The sequence below is a fragment of the Pelophylax lessonae genome, assembly GCF_965119305.1.
Source record: "Pelophylax lessonae genome assembly, chromosome: 7".
Classification (NCBI taxonomy): domain Eukaryota; kingdom Metazoa; phylum Chordata; class Amphibia; order Anura; family Ranidae; genus Pelophylax; species Pelophylax lessonae.
In genome coordinates, this window is record NC_138774.1 from 94784668 (window position 1) to 94802082 (window position 17415).

A 17415-nucleotide genomic window follows, 5' to 3' on the forward strand; every position below is an offset into this window, starting at 1 on the left:
TAGGCAGGTCTCTCAGTCCTTTGACTTTAACACTCACCAGACCTCCTGGCTGTCTTTTTCCATAGAGATTTGCCCAGCAGTGTCCGCCCGCTGTCCTCTCCTTGCTCCCGTGCTTTCTGGTCAGGATCCCTCTGTGTGTCATGAGAAGGGGTCCCTTTCTGCAGCCAAGCCCGGGCCTGAGTTTACACCCCCCCAGACTAGGGAGCTACTCTCAAAGGCCACTAGCAGCCTAACATTTCATCTTCCACCCGAACTCACCCTGCCCCACCTGGCCTAACCCGAAGTATCTGAGGGGGTCTGCCCCCTGTCAACCCATCTGTCAGGGCTCCCACTTTAAGTGAAACAATTAAAATAAAAAAATATTTTACATATAGTGCCTGGGGGGTCCCCTTAGTCTGTCTGAAAAGTGGCGCATCTGTAGCATGTATAACACATGCTGCAGCAAAAATGACATTTCTAAAGAGAAAAAACTAGTCAAATCACATTTAAATTAACTTGTGGTTACAATTGCCAGCACCTGGCTATTTTTGTCTGCCCCCAAAGTCAATACCAGACACTTATCCAGGCATGCAGCCGAAGGGCCTGGTATGGACTGGGGGAGGGGGGGGGCCCTACGCCTTTTTCTTAAAATATTTTTCTATTCCCGGGCATTTGCCGGCATTCTTTTCTTTATATTCATCTGTCAGTGGGGAAGCCTGCTGACAGACATACTGAAGTCGCTCTCGATATGTTTTATCCCCCAGGCCTTTCAACATTTTTGTTACCCGTCTCTGGAATCGTTTTATTTTATCAATATCTTTGTGTAAGTGAGGTCCCCACAACTGTACACAGTATTCTAAATGAGGTCTCCCTAAAGATCTATATAGGAGAATCAGGACCTCCTTCCTCCTGCTGGTGATCCCTCTAGTGATGTATCCTAGAATTCTATTCGCTTTTCCCACTGCCTAGTCACACTGCTTGCTCGTTTTGCAATAATCCAAGATAAGTACCCCAAATTGTTTTCTTCTATAGTGCTAGCCAACACTGTCCCACCAATAGTGTACTCTGTCATGGGATTATTTACCCTAGGTGCATTATTTTACATTGAACTGCAGTTCAATGCCAAATCATGTTCCATGTCTTAGACACCTTCAGGGATATCAACCCTTTTACACACCTTTGTATCAAGATACAAAAAAAAAAAAAAAAAAAAGACATACCTCCTCAACAAACCTTTAGTTATATCACTTACATAGAGATTAAACAGAATAGGACCTAGTACAGAGCCCTGTGGTACAGCACTAATGACTGGTCTCTGTTCCAAATGAACCTTATTTACAACCACGCTCTGGATATTACAAGTTATTTATATATGTTGTACATTAACTTTAGTCCATGAACTCAAAGAGCTTAATTTTTTCTTGAAACTTGAATCTTTGCTTGATATAAAGTTCAGATCTAAAGGTCAGAGGGAGAGGTTACTAACATAACAGTTGTCGCTTAAGACTTGTTTCTGCCTTTTCTTCCCAGGTGCTGGAGCAGTATGGGGAATCATTCCGCTGGTTTTGCTCACATCACTGCTCAACTGAAGTGGTTAATGGTCTTTCTTATTGTAAGTTATGTTGGTTGTGTTAAGGAATGTACAAACCCAGAGCTGGGACAAGGGGTGGGTGGAAGGGACGGCTGCCCTAGGTGCAATAGTTTACTGGGGGCACCTTCCTTCTGTTGCAAGGCTGACAGGAGTAGTGACAGCGACAGTGATTTTGACAAGCAATTGACTGCTGGGTATAGGATGCCCTAAGCTTGCCCATCAAGAGTGGGGGAGGGGGCGCAGTATGGAATCTTTGCCCTGGGCACTGGATAACCTTGACTACTGGCACACGTCAGGCTTTAGGACTGCAATTGACATTATTGCTACCTAATGTGATTCTTCTCCATGTGGGGAAGCCATCTACAAAAGGACCACAGATACTGTTACAGGTGACTGATGATATTTTATCAACCCACCATATAGACAACTGACGGGCACAAGGTGGCTCTCTTGTTCTGGGATAACGTCATATGATGTCGTCCCACTCTCACCGTGCTGGCGAGCAGCGATAGGCAGCATGTTGTGTCCCTGGGGCATGGCACATCCCCGTTCTCGGTAAAAAGCTGATTACATGGATCTTTACCCATGTAATTAGCTGTGTCCAATCACAGCTGATCACATGTAAACAAGGAAATGCGGGTTATCGGCTCTCCTCTCCTCACGCTGACAGTACGTGAGGAGAGGAGAGCCTCTCAGCAGAATTTCCTCACAGGGGAGACCTGCAAAGATAACTAGGGCAGTGATCATCAGTGCAGCCCCAACAGTGCACAGCAGTGAAGCCAGTCAGTGCCCAGAAGTGCTGCCAATCAATGCCCATCAGTGGCCATCAGTGCTCATCAGTCCTACATATGAGTGCCCATCAGTGCTGCCCATTAGTGCCTCCTCATCAATGCCGCCTCATCAGTGCTTGTCAGTGCCCATCAATGCTGCCTCTTCAGTGCCCATCAGTGCAGCCTATTAGTGCCCATCAGCGCACATCAGTGAAGGAGAAAATGTACCTATTTACAAAATTTTCTAACAGAATCTTTTTTAGCAAAAAGTAAAAAATCCAGTGGTGATTAAATACCACAAAAAGAAAGCTCTATCTGTCTAAAAAAACTGATAAAAATTTAATTTAGGTACATCATTGCATCATTGACAGCATGTGAGGAGAGCCGATCAGCAGCATTTCCTCACAAGGGAGATCTGCAAAGATAATTAGGGCACTGATCATCAGTGTAGCCCCAACAATGCACAGCCGTGAAGCCAGTCAATGCCCATCAGTGATGCCAGTCAGTGCCCAGCAGTGCCGCTCATCAGTGGCCATCAGTGCTCATCAGTCCTGCATATCAGTGCCGCCTATCAGTGCCCATTAGTGCCTCTTCATCAATGCCGCCTAATCAGTGCTGTCTTGTCAGTGCCTATGAGTGCTGCCTCTTCAGTGACCATCAGTGCAGCCTATCAGTGCCCATCAGCGTACATCAGTGAAGGAGAAAAATTACTTATTTACAAAATTTTGAAACAGAAACGAAGAAAAAAATTTTTTTTTCTTCAAAATTGCTGGTGTTTTTTTTAGCGAAAAATAAAAAACCCAGTGGTAATTAAAACCACCAAAAGAAAGCTCTATCTGTCTAAAAAAAAAAAAAAAAAGATAAAAATTTAATTTGGGTACATCATTGCATGGCGGCACAATTGTCATTCCAAGTGTGACAGTGCTGAAAGCTGAAGATTGGCCTGGGCAGGAAGGGGGTAAAGGTGCCCAGTATTGAAGTGGTTAAAGTGGGTTCCTAGTTGCACGAGAATCTGTTTGGAGCAATGAATAGTTCAAGGGGTTTTTTGAAGTGGAACATAGTTGCAAGAATTATGGTCACTTATTGTGTGAAGGCAACACAAGGTGATGGTCTGCCTCCTATTAGCTTGGTGTGACAGAGGAAAGCAGATCCTGGAGGGAGAGAACAGACGATAAAAAGGGTAGCCAACCCCTGCAATCCACTGTTAAAGGGGGTACACACTATGAGGAAATCATAAGAAAAATTCTGTACGAGGCACGATTCTTTCAATTTCCGTATAGTGTGTACACGACTTTCAACATTTCGATTAAACTTTGCAAACTAAAATGTCCAAAGGGACAAGCTCCAACATTTTTCTCGTATTTTAACAGAATTAAAGATTGTCATTTAATGTGTACTGTTTTCATATGAGAAAAATCACATATGAAAGACTGCGATCAGAAACAATAAACACCAACAAAAAAAACCTTGTCGTGCGAGAATTTTCAGACATTATTCCTCGGTCTCGACTTGCTGGAAAGCATTGAAGAAACCAGACAGTTTTTGCCCTGATTTTCTTATTGTGTGTACCAGCCTTAAAGTGTTACTAAACCCAGGACCCTGCATTTACTATATCTGGTCTCCCACAGGACACAGAACATGGAAATGCAATTATTTTAGTAAATATAAACTGCTAAACACCTTTTCTCTTCAGCAGTATATACAGTAGCAGTCTTGTGACTTCTATCAATGTCCAGCAGAGCACTGGTTTAAGCTTGTAGGAGGAGTTCCCATTCTCCCCTGATTGTCCTTTGAGGCGGTAGGACCCCTGACCCTCTGTCTGAACAGTGCTGATTGGCCCTGTGCTGATCACATGCACCTTCCCAAGAAAAAAAAAAAAACTTTCTAGCAATACACACTAAACTGAGCAGGTGCCCCTTGCTCCCAAGGCTCTGTTCGATCTGGAGATTGTTAGGGGACAGTGGAAGATCAGAGAAAGCAGGATCAAACAGCTTTTTACACAATGCAGTAGATTAACCCCTTAGGTTCCACAGTGAGTATAACAAGCATGCTTTACTGCATATACTGTACACACTTTACTGTTTTATACACATTTTACTGTTGTGGGTTTAGTAACACTTTAACTGCTTCTATCTTAACCGCTCCCGGACCGCCCACCACACATTTACTGCGGCAGGGCAGCCCGGATGCGTAAATTGGCATACCTGTACGTCGCTTCTTTTCCTGATCTGGGGCCCGATGTACAACGGGACCCGCCGATGGTTCACGAATGTAAACAAGGCAGATCGCCATTCTTTCTGGGTAGAAAATAAAGATCTTGTGTTTTTGCTAAACAGGAACACGGATCTCTGTCTTCCCCCAATCAGACCATCCCCTATGCAGTTAGAAAGCACCCCCTAGAGGCACATTTAACCCTTTGATCGCCCCTGATGTTAACCCCTTTCCTGCCAGTGTCATTAGTACAGTAACATTGCATAATTTTAGCACTGATCACTGTAATAATGTCACTGGTACCCAAAAAAGTGTCAGCTACGTATCCGATTTGTCCGCTGCAATGTCACAGTCCCGCTAAAAATCTTTAATTGCCGCCATCACTAGTATAAATAAATAAATAAATAAAAATGCCTTAAAAATATCCCATAGTTTATAGACCCAATAACTTTTGCGCAAACCAATCAATATACACTTATTGGGGTTTTTTTTTTAACCAAAAAACATGTAGCAAAATGCATATTGTCCTAAATTGATAAACAAATTTGATTTTTTAAATTTTTTATTGGATGTGTTTTATGCATAAAGTAAAGGTTTTCATTTTTTTTTTTTTCAAAATTGTCGCTCTTTTTTTTTTTTTTTTTTTTTTTATAGTGCAAAAAATAAAAACCGCAGAGGTGATCAATTACCACCAAAAGAAAGCTTTATTTGTGGGAAAAAAAGGACATATATTTTATTTTGGGTACAGCGTCGCATGACTGCACAATTATAGCACCTCATGAAATGAGATAGGTAGTCAGAAAGTAAAAGCTGCGTAAATTCCAGTATTGATCTCATCGTTTGTAGACGCTATAACTTTTGCACAAACCAATAAATATACACTTATTGAGAGGACATGTAGCTAAATGACTGTGCAATTGTTAAAAAAACACAGTGCCATATTGCAAGAAATGGCCTGGTATTTAAGGGGGTAAACCTTCTGGGGCTGAAGTAGTTAAGTCCTAAAGACTCTCAGAGAGGGCTTGCAGGTTACAAAACGCTGTCAGAAACTGCTTCTTTGTAACAAAAGATAAACACTGCTTGTATAAAATAAAACACAATCACAGACTGCTCACCTATTACAAAAGACTGTTGTCATGTTACAAGAGACTGCTCACTCACATTATACAAATGTATGTCAGAGACTGATTGCTTGTACCAAAAGACAAACTGCTCACATATTACTAAAGGTTGTCAGTGACTAATGGTAACACAAAGTGCTGGTGTGCCTCCCTGAGTGCAGTAACATCAGGATAGCCAACCCTATCAGCAATCCACTCCCTATTCCATACACATTGTGATGGGGCAAACATCTCCCGGTTCGTTTCGCACCAAAACTCCCGAACAGAGGAAAAGTTTGGACCCGAGCCGCAAACTCTATTAAAGTCTATGGGACTGGAACATGATAAATCAAAAGTCCCAATTTTGAAGGCTTATATGCAAGTTATTGGACATAAAAAGGTATGGGGGTCTGGCTGCTGCCCTGAGGGACATGTATCACTGTAAAAAAAACTTTTATAAAAGATCGTTTTTAAAGAAGCAGTGATTTTAATGATGTTTAAAGTGAAACAATAAAAATTAAAAATTCCTTTAACCACTTCAATACCAGGCACTTTCACCCCCTTCTTGCCCAGGCCAATTTTCAGCTTTTAGCACTGTTGCATTTTGAATGACAATTACGCAGTCATGCAACACTGTACCTAAACCAAATTTATGTCATTTTTTTCCCCACAAATAGAGCTTTCTTTTTGTGGTATTTGATCACCGCAAGGTTTTTTCTTTTTTGCTACACTAATAAAAAAATACCAAAAAGTTTGAAAAAAAAAAAAGTTTTTTTGTTTATGTTATAAAATTTTGTAAATAGATACGTTTTTTCCTGCACTGATGAGGCCGCACTGACAGGCACTGATGAGGAGGCACTGATGGGGTGGCACTGATATGCAGCACTGATGGCCACTGATAGGCGGCACTGATATGCAGCACTGATGGCCACTGATATGTGGCACTGATAGGTAGCACTGATATGCAGCGTGTCCAATCACAGCTGGTCACATGGTAAAGAGCCTACTTCAGTAGGCTCTTTACCGAGATCGGAGATGACACACCGCAGCACCGATATTATCCTGCACGACGTCATATGACGACGGGTCAGGATAATGCAACCACCTTCCTGCAGTCAATTGCCTAGAGGGCGGGCGGGAAGTGGTTAAATATTGTGCCTGGGGGGTCCCCTTAGTCTGCCTGTAAAGTGGTGAATCTGTACTGTGTATAGAACCTGCTGCAGCAAAACTGGATTTTTTAAAGAAAATAAATGACATTTAAATTAATTATTGCAGCTGGAAGTTATTGCCCGCAATACAAAAAAAATAAAAAAATGTTTACAAAACGGTGTCTCCCCCCATGCATACCAGGCCCCATGCCATCATTCGTTAAAAAAAACGGCGTGGGGTCCCCCCCAAAACCTATACCAGACCCTTATCTTAACACGCAGCCTGGCAGGTCAGGAAAGGGGGGGAGACGAGAGACTGCCCCTCCTCCTGAACCATACCAGGCCACATGCCCTCAACATTGGGCTGTGCTTTGGGGCAGGGGGGTTCTCTGTTGATGGGGAAAGGGCCTCTTCCAGACAACCCTTGGCAGCGGCTTTGGAGGTCTGTGGGCAGGGGGCTTATCGGAATGTGGAAGCCCACTTTAACAAAGGGCCCTCCATCCCCCCCCCCCCCCCCATGTGACTGAGTATGGAGTACATTGTACCGCTACTCATTCACCAAAAAAAGTGTCAAAAATAAAGACAGGAAGGCACAAGGTGCTTTGAATTGGGGGGTGGGGGGCAGATAAGATTTGGTAGGGTCACTGAGTGCCTTTTGAGGACAGGAACTGAAGAATGACTGGTTCTACATAATCTGTCAAGTGCTGCATTATATACCAGATATGTATACATTTGGGAAACAAATAAATTATGCCTGTTTAATTTTATCCCTATGATCAAAGGAGTTTCCAGGGGTTGCTCGTCTCAAAACTTAAGCTAGCCAATACAGAGTATCGCTTATTTGTGAACAGTCTTACCTGCCAAAAGATTTGTAATTGTTTTCAACCAGTGTTACTGCACATATATATATATATATATATATATATATATATATATATATATATATATATATATACTGCGCATATATTTATCACATGGCTCATAAGGCTCCGAGCTCCTATATCTCTGCTCCAGGTAAATCAACACAGTTTGGTCAAGGACCACCCAAGCCAAAGATTGGATAGTGAAAGGAAAGAAACGCTGATTGGGTCAGCCCCGTGCTCTCTCCCCCCATCAGGCAGTTAGCTTAGGATGACCAGATGCCCCAATCTCCGGGGACAGTCCCCGGACTGAGGACATTGTCCCTGGACCAAGTCTGTCCCCGGTTTTGTCCCCTGATTCAGAGCCGGATTAACATAGGCAGGGCATCCCATGCTGGCTGAGAAACAGACTGGTGGTTCGGATGCCAAAGCCCCCCGCTGGATGATCTCACTGTGGATTATGCAGTCCTGTGCCCAGCACTCTGTGTATTATGTAGTCCTGTGCCCAGCATTCAGTGCATTATACAGTCCTGTGCCCAGCGCTCTGTGTATTATGTAGTCCTGTGCCCAGCGCTCTGTTTATTATGTAGTCCTGGGCCCAGTGCTCTGGGTATTATGCAGTCCAGTGCCCAGCGCTCTGTGTATTATGCATTCCTGTGCCCAGTGATCTGTGTAATAAGTAGTCCTTAGCCCAGCATTCAGTGTATTATGTGTCCTGTGCCCAGCGCTCTGTGTAATATGTAGTCCTGTGCCCAGCGCTCTGTATTATGTACTCCTGTACCCAGCATTCAGTGTATTATGCAGTCCCGTGCCCAGCACTCTGTGTAATATGCAGTCCTGTGCCCAGCGCTCTGGGTATTATGCAGTCTTGTGCCCAGTGCTCAGTGTATTATACAGTCCTGTGCCCAGCGCTTCATGTATTATGTAGTCCTGTGCCCAGTGCTCTGTGTATTATGCAGTCCTGTGCCCAGCGCTCTGTGTATTATGCAGTCCTGTGCTTAGCGCTCTGTGTATCATGCAGTCTCGTGCCAAGCACTCTGTGTATTATGCAGCCCCATGATCAGCGACCTGGGTATTATGTAGTCCTGTACCCAATCCTCTGTGTTTTATGTAGTCCTGTGCCCAGTGCTTTTATGTAGTCCTGTAGCAAACACACACACACACACACATTATAGGTTGAACCGGATGGACTGGTGTTTTTTTTTCAACCTCACTAACTATGTAACTATGTGTAATATGTAGTCCTGTGCCCAGCGCTCTGTGTATTATGCAGTCCTGTGCCCAGCTCTCTGTGTATTATGCAGTTCTGTGCCCAGCGCTCTGTGTATTATGCAGTCCTGTGCCCAGCTCTCTGTGTATTATGCAGTTCTGTGCCCAGCGCTCTGTGTATTATGCAGTCCTGTGCCCAGCTCTCTGTGTATTATGCAGTCCTGTGCCCAGCTCTCTGTGTATTATGCAGTCCTGTGTCCACCTCTCTGTGTATTATGCAGTTCTGTGCCCAGCTCTCTGTGTATTATGCAGTCCTGTGCCCAGCACTCTGTGTATTATGCAGTTCTGTGCCCAGCTCTCTGTGTATTATGCAGTCCTGTGCCCAGCTCTCTGTGTATTATGCAGTCCTGTTCCCAGCGCTCTGTGTATTATGTAGTCCTGTGCCCAGCGTTCTGTGCATTACGCAGTCCTGTACCATTTGCCAAAAAGAAAAAAAAATATTTTCCCTGAATTTCATTTTAAAAATCTGGTCACCTTAAAGAGGAGCTCCAGCCACCTTTAAAAAAATAAAAATAAAAGTCAGCAGCTACAAAAAGTGTAGCTGCTGACTTTTAAAAAAGAGCCACTCACCTGTCCCACCGTTCAGTGGTGAGCTCACCCCAGCCGTCTTTATCCTTTATCCTCCCTCGGCGGTGCAGGCCTCTTTACTATGCTTCACAGCTTGCGGTTTCATAGCCGGGTGCCCACTGTGCATGCGTGAGTTGCGTGGCGCATCATGGATTGGTGGATGCAGTCTTCTGGGACCTGTCAGTGTCCCAGAAGACTGCAGGGGGAGGGAGGGAGGAGAACCTCCGTTGCCGAGTCTCCTCAAGCCAGCAACAATAGACCCCCCCCAAACAACAAACAAACCCCCACCAGTAACAACAGATCCTCCAGCAACAATAGATCCCCCAGCAACACTAGAACCCTGGCAACAATATATCCCCGCAGCAACAATAGATCTCCAAGCAGCCTGCATGTAGACTCCTCTCTCGACAGTAGATCCCTCCCAGCAAAGATCGACCTCCAATAACATAAGACCCCCCTCAGCAACAATAGTTCCCCCACTAGCAACACTAGATCCCCCACCAGCAAAAATATACCCCCCTGCAACAATAGAACCCCCACCAACTATAGACCCCTCTGTAACAATAGAGCCTCCCCATCAACAATAGATCCCCCAGAAGGCAACATCAATAGTCCCTCCAGACCACCCCAGCACCCATTGCTATTACATTAATTTAGTGCTACAACTGCGTTCCCCCACGTTCCTGCTGAAAAAAGCCCTGGTGTGCCTTATCTAGTCTGAATCAAGCTGTGCAGAAAACTAAAGGTTGATGATTTAAGGAAAGGCTGAGGTATTGTTTTAGATACATTCACAGCCTCACCCTCGGTTTTAAATTTGTTTTAAAGCTGAACACAGCCTCACCCTCAGCCTTGCAGAATTGTATGGGATCCTCTCCTGTATTGAATTTGTATACTGTTTCTACTGCACATTGTGAGATTGACAGTGTGCATTAGAAGCTACAGCAAGTCAAATACAGCCCACATTTCCTGGATGGAGGCTGTCCAGCCTCATCTAATCCTTTCTGCCCCAGCTTTACTGTCCTTAGGCCTCCCCCTTTATTTATTGGATTTCAGTTCTTTCAAATAAAGGATATGTAACCCCAACATTTCATATTTCTTATCTGTGCCTGCTGTACCATGTACTTGTATGAGAAAGTATCCTGTTCTCTTTGCATTGCTTCCTTTTCGTGAAATCACTGGTGTTCCTGCCAGTCCCTCTGCTTTCCTGACCAAACAAAACTGACCACACTAAGCAGGAGCACACACAGCGTGGTCAGTTCTCTCTCTGTGCCGGGAACTCAGTGTACTCTCCTCCGATGACCAGACTTGTCCCAACAATCCCCTCCCCGTACAACTGGGAAGTTCAGTGTGCTGCTGCTGCTGCTTCTTCTCCACCAGCTTTTATGCAGCTGAGAACAGAGGTGATGTGATCACTTATAAAAAGGGAAATAAGATATTTATAATGGGTTTTGTTTTTATATCTTTAGACAAATGTTTTGCCTTTCATTTCTATTTTAAACTGAATGGGTTGTTTTACAAAGTTGGAGTTTACAATCACGTTGACAATCACAGCAGGTTCAACATCACATTTCCTGCAAATCCAACCTGCCGAGAAAGACACTTTCCTCCAGACTGACATCCAAGGCATTTTTCATATTTGCATTACACTTCCCAAGAGCCGGGCCCACTGTCTGCAATAGGGCTGAGAGCTCTTGGGAGGAATCATAGGTGTGCGCAGGGGGTGTGCCAGGTGTGACACACCTTAACCACTGTGTGCAGTGCCAATTCCCCGGGCTGTTGCCCAGGCTTCCCCCCAAATTGTGCCCCCCACAGTGCTGCTGGCTCCCCCCCCCCTCCCGGGGGATGATTCAGATTGGAGATTGGGGGAAGGGGCAAATAAATATGTCATTCACCGGCCCCTTTCTTTTCTAAACAAACACACTCACTCACTGTTTCATTCATAACTGAAGCATAGTAATCAGCCGCTCAGCACAGAACACTTCCCATTTATTCACTGCTCCGTGCAGCTGAGGCTGCAGAGAAAAGCATGTGCGTTTGAGCTTTGGGGTGCACACCCTAATGTAATAGGCTGTGCACACCTATGGGAGGAATATTGGTTCAAGGTATTGTAATTGTAGCACTCTCCTAGATAGGTGCTAGGAAAAAGAAACATTGTTATGCTCATCTACTTATCAGGGGAGTCTGATGTGTTAAATTTGTCTATTGCATGTTTCCAGGTGTGATTCACTGGGTCTGAGGGAGTGTCCCCACTGTATCAAATAGGGGAGCCTGTTGGACAGTGGAGGAAGTCCAGCCAGGGACACATAGGCTTTTGTGACGGTCCCAGTGGGAAGGCACAACCGCAGTGCATCCTGTGATTGCTCATAAAAGCCAGGGGAACATGTAACAGGGCGTCTTTGGTGGGAAGCAGAGTCCCAGGAGGAGGCTGATGGCTGTCTCTCCTCCTGCAGTCAGAGGAAGGTGGTCACAGACAGTCAGCCTAGTGAGCCAGGTGTGGAGCTGAGCCCAAAAGGATCCTGGAAAGCTGATGGTGAAGCTGCTGGCAGAGTCACCTGGGAAAAACAGTGTCCGTGAGTACCAGAGGGCTTTCCAAGAGGTCTGCCCAGGAAGGGGGACCACTCCAGCGAAGTCAGGGGATAGAAGGTCAGCTCACAGTCACACCGTATGCAAGAGTAAAGGAGGTGCCAAGTAGAACCCTGAAGAGTAGGGGTAAAGGGGGTGCCAAGCGGGACACCGAAGAGTAATTTACTATACAGTTCGCTTGTTCACTACTTCACTTCAGTGGCAAGGTGAAGCAGCGGCCTTGCCACACTCAGCATAGTCAAAAGTCCTAAAATTGGCAGGGAAGGGGTTAACGCTGCTGGTTATAAAGGGGTTAAATGTGAGCCTAGGGGAGTGATTCTAACTGTGGGGGGGGCGTGACTTGTGAAATGATCATAGAGACAGCTGTCCAGTGACGGCCGATGCGTTGGGGGCGCCGACCCCCCCCATCCATGCGTCCGGCCCCCTTATCTGCATGCAGGGCACTGGACGCATGGAGTTCAATGGGTTTTTTTTTTCTTCTGAAGCACGTGATTAGAGCCAAAGGCTCTAATAGGCTTCAGAAAAGAGTGGAGCCGGGGCGCAGAGCAGTGCGCCCCGAGCCCACCCATTGTGTGACAATAGCGAATGAAAATTCGCTATTGTCACATGGATCCTCCTCCTGGCCAATCAGGAAGCGGGTCCGAGACCCGTTTCCTGATTGGCCAAAAGGCGAACTTTTGCGATTGGCCAAGGAGGAGGAGGAGGAAGACGCGGAGGACCGAGGAGAAGCCGCCGCTGCATCAGGTAAGTGCACTGGTCTCTCTGCACGCTGTGCTAACTCTGCATTGAATGGGGGCACGCTGTACTAACTCTGCATTGAATGGGGGCACGCTGTGCTAACGCTGCATTGAATGGGGGCAAGCTGTGCTAACTCTGCATTGAATGGGGGCACGCTGTGGTAAATCTGCATTAAATGGGGACACGCTGTGGTAACTCTGCATTGAATGGGGGCACGCTGTGGTAACTGCATTGAATGGGGGCACGCTGTGGTTACTCTGCATTGAATGGGGGCATGCTGTGGTAACTCTGCATTGAATGGGGGCACGCTGTGGTAACTTTGCATTGAAAGGGGGCACGCTGTGCTAACTCTGCATTGAATGGAGGCATGCTGTGCTAACTCTCCATTGAATAAGGGCACGCTTTGCTAACTCTGCATTGAATGGGGGCACGCTGTGCTAACTCTGCATTGAATGGGGGCACGCTGTGCTAACTCTGCATTGAATGGGGGCACGCTGTTCTAACTCTGCATTGAATGGGGGCACGCTGTGGTAACTGCATTGAATGAGGGCACGCTGTGGTAACTCTGCATTGAATGCGGGCACGCTGTGGTAACTCTGCATTGAATGGGGGCACGCTGTGGTAACTGCATTGAATGGGGGCACGCTGTGGTCACTCTGCCTTGATGGGGGCACGCTGTGGTAACTGCATTTAATGGGGCATGCTGTGGTCACTCTGCATTGATGGGGGCACGCTGTGGTAACTCTGCATTGAATGGGGGCAAGCTGTGGTAACTGCATTGAATGGGGGCACGCTGTGGTCACTCTGCATTGATGGGGGCACACTACAGGCATACCCCACTTTTAAGTACACAATGGGACCAGAGCATGTATGTAAAACGAAAATGTACTTAAAGTGAAGCAATACCATAGGAAATCTTGGTTAGCTTGACATGACATTGCTCCCAAACCATGTGACAAGGACACCAAGCTTAGGGAGCATGTTAAGGGGATCCAGGACTATGACATAGTAGATTACCTAGGCAAGCTGGCCAGCCACAAACATGATATGTTGTAGTCCTGGGTCCCCTCTCGGTGCTCCCTGAGTTTGGTATCCCTGTCACTTATGGTTTGGGAGCAGTGCCATGTCAAGCTGACCAAGATTTCCTATAGACGCCAATGTTAAAAACCGGGAGGAGTGTCATGCCAAGCTGAACAAGCTGTGTCCTTACTCGCGAGTGTACTTAAAGTGGGGTATGCCTGTATACTTTTATTACTGAAGGCCCCTTTCACACTTTCTGACCTCAAAGTCATGCAATTTTTTGCCGCGTATTTTGCCGCAAAGCAATGCCTATTAGATTTTTCTGTTTGAACCCCCCCCGAAAAAGTTTTGAGCACCAGCCGCCACTGCAGCTGACCGTCCTTCTCTCTCAGTGGGGAACGATTGCGGGCATCAGGCGACAATCTGAGCCGCCTGCCCACTGCTCGCCCCCCCCCCCTAGACTCCCCAGAGTGAGCGCCGGACATGTACAGCGATTGGCCTGGGAGTGGCTGCCTGCCGCAGGACATCTGCGGCGGGCGGTCGGGAAACAGTTAAGTAACATAAAAGTTATAGTAGCATAAAAACAAATTCATAGCGAATGGGGGGAAAAATTTAATGTTGTGGGCGGTCGGCAACCAGTTAAAGCCTAACTCCAGCTCCCTTTCCTATTCTCTGCCTCCTCCTTTCCCTCTTGGAGCTGCGCCCCCCCCCCCCCCCAACACACACACACACACTTGTAAGGCCAGTTCACACCATAGAAACGTAGTCCGGATGCATTTCTGGATGTGTGTTTCTGATACGTTTTTCATGTGTTTTTGATACTTTCCGGTGCATTTCTTCCTCTTTTTTTTTCTTCACCTTTAGGACCAGTTCACACCATAGAATAATTTTTGTCTGCATGTGTGTTTTTGATGCGTTCGGTGCGTTTTGATGTGTTTTTGGTGCCTTTTTCATGCAGTCTAGTGCATATTTTCCCCCTTTTTTTTCTTAGGACCAGTTCACACTATAGAAACGCAGTCCGGATGCGTTCCAGGTGCTTTTCTGCATATGCATTTTTGATGCGCTTTTTACACTTGTTTGAAGCGTTCTTGATGCATTTTTCCCCCCTTTTTTTTTCCTCACCTTAAATATGGACATGTGTGTCCCCGTGCGTTTTTGGTGCAGTTGGGTGCATTCCAGGGTGTTTTTAATGCGTTTTTACCGTGTTCCAGTTCAGTCCAGTGCAGGAAAAATGCAGCATGTTCTACTTTTTTTTATGGAACTGGAATGCACTGGAACTGACTGGTGTGAACTCTGTCATTGGAAACCATATAACCTACTATACATACATTTCTGATTCAAGAAAAAAACGCACTGGACTGCAAGTGGTGTGAACCGGCCCTTACACTTTTTCCTTTGGATCTTCGATCTGGGTACATGAGAACACAGGACCTATTGCCCCTCTTCTGTCCTCTTTTGCTCCAATGCTGCAAGGCCTGTAATGACAGCAGAGCCATGACTCTGTGGGGGACAGTGCCAGAGATAGGGATTTATTGCAGCCAGGTCTCCTTTTTTATTTTTACTGCTGCAGGGCATTGGATTTTTATTTTTTATCACTCTTGAGTTAGATTTAAACTGGCTGCATAAGTCATATAAATCTTCACTGTTTGGTTTGTACCCCTACTAACCATATTTCTGTTATTTCTATTTGCAGACTTCAACACATTCACTACAATCAAAAGATACATTCTGATTATCATATCTCTATATTGCAACCATTATTTTATATACCTTATTTCTTTTGAATGATTAAAAAATTAAACTCTTCTGTGCATTAGGACTGACATTCTGATTTTGGAATCATGATGTATTTAAATCCAAAAACAAAAATTTTATATATTGTAGCTTACCTTTTCTAAGATGTGGTGGCTGCATTAGTTTTTATTTTACAGGGGTTTCTTCCTCTGTTTTACCATAGTGAACCTGCCAGTAATGCACTTCATTTCCCTTTGTGTCTACACTCATTCATCTATTGGAGGCAGCCATGGTTGTCACACAAGCTGGACTTCAAACATGAGCATTCTGTAATACCAAAGTAATAATAGGAAATGAATAACAGCACCAAAAACCAGAAATGTAATATGTTGCAGCTTAATAATCATTAGATGCGGGGGCTGCATTCGTTTTCTTTTTTAGGCTTTTTCCCAGGGGCGTAACTACAGGGGTTGCAATTCCAACCAGGCCCCATGCTCCAGGGGGCCTGTGCAGCTCCTCTGTACACCTGTATAGGAGGGGGGGGCAACATGTAGAGAAATCACTGTCCACCTTTTTCCTCCTGTAGCTGCAGGAGGAAAATGGAGGAGATTGGTTCCTCTGTATGCTGCCCCCGCCACTCCTCCTATCCAGTTCACTTGTGTTCTGCTGTCTCTGGGCCCCTGGGTGCTCCCCTGGTCCCACCTACTGTGCTGTCCCCTCCCCCACCCACTGTGCTCCCTCCCCTTTCCTGTCGGCTGCTGCAGGGGATGTGTCACAATAGAGAACCAGGAAGGGGTTGGTAAATATGTAATTTACCAGCTCCTTCCTTTTCTGAATGGACAGAGTCATAGTCAGTGACATTGTAAAAAAATAAAATAAAATGATAAAAAATAATACAAATTAAAATGGCAAAAAATAAAAACTACTGACATCAGTGGGTGAACTTCCAGGATCGCAAAGGTCGCACTTGCGATCAGGCCCTGGCATTCCTCTGCCGTGGAGAGGCCCCAAGATGGCAGGAAGCGGGCCCACTGCAGAACTTGTAAAAGGGTCCAGTTGGGGGACCATAATATAGGGCCCTGCAACGAGAGTAAAGGGCCCCAGGATCAGTGGGAAGAACCCCAGGCTTGAAGGGAAGGGCCCTAGCCTGGGGTCCAGGGGGCACTTCATAGTTTCTTGCACCGGAGCCCTGAAGGTTCTAGTTACGTCTCTGCTTTTTCCCTTCTGTTTTCACCTGGTGATTTGGCCAGTAACACACCTCCTGTATTCTACAGACACCACTTTGAAGGAATGGGCACAGGAGGCATAGATACCAGCAGGATTACCAATCTGGGAGGGAGGGAGTGTTAGAAGCGCAAGCAGATTTAAATACACTAACAAGTTGAAGTTGAACTCCAGCTAATGCTTTATAATCAGTTACAGCAAACAGTTTTTCCTTTTGGGATAAAGATTTTACATAAATAAAGAAAAGCAGATCATTGTAAGCACCCCTGTCAGTGTTAAATGGTCTGTCTCATCCCTGTAACTGCAAGTGAGCTTTTCTGTTGAAAAAACAACAAACTTGCTGGCTGGATCACCAGATGAAAATAGAAGAAAAAAAGCCTTAAAAAGGAAACTAATATAGCCGATCACATCAAAGAATTAGTAAGCTAGAAGTATAATAAAGGTTTGCTTTTGGGTTTAAAGGGTAAACTTTACCCACTTTCATGGGGAAAAAAAAGTAGAAAAATAAAACAAATATATAGCATATACAATTGTGACACAAGTCATATTGGACTTGAATGTTATTAAAAATTACCTTTTCTTTTCAATCTGCAGCTCTGTAATTTTCTGTAAAATGCAATG

The 17415-nt window shown here is 45.3% G+C and overlaps 1 protein-coding gene across 1 annotated transcript in view; it reads left to right on the forward strand.

The window, feature by feature from the left end:
- Window positions 1-15605, forward strand: part of LOC309560980 (uncharacterized protein) — a gene marked incomplete at its 5' end in the record, with an annotated part of 32790 nt that extends 17185 nt beyond the window's left edge. Inside the window, 2 exons of the mRNA XM_082264685.1 lie at window positions 1510-1591; window positions 15530-15605. Of these exons, the coding sequence (XP_082120811.1) occupies window positions 1510-1568 (59 nt within the window). The 3' untranslated portion in view covers window positions 1569-1591; window positions 15530-15605. The remainder of the gene's footprint in view (window positions 1-1509; window positions 1592-15529) is intronic.
- Between the last annotated feature and the right edge of the window lie 1810 nt (window positions 15606-17415).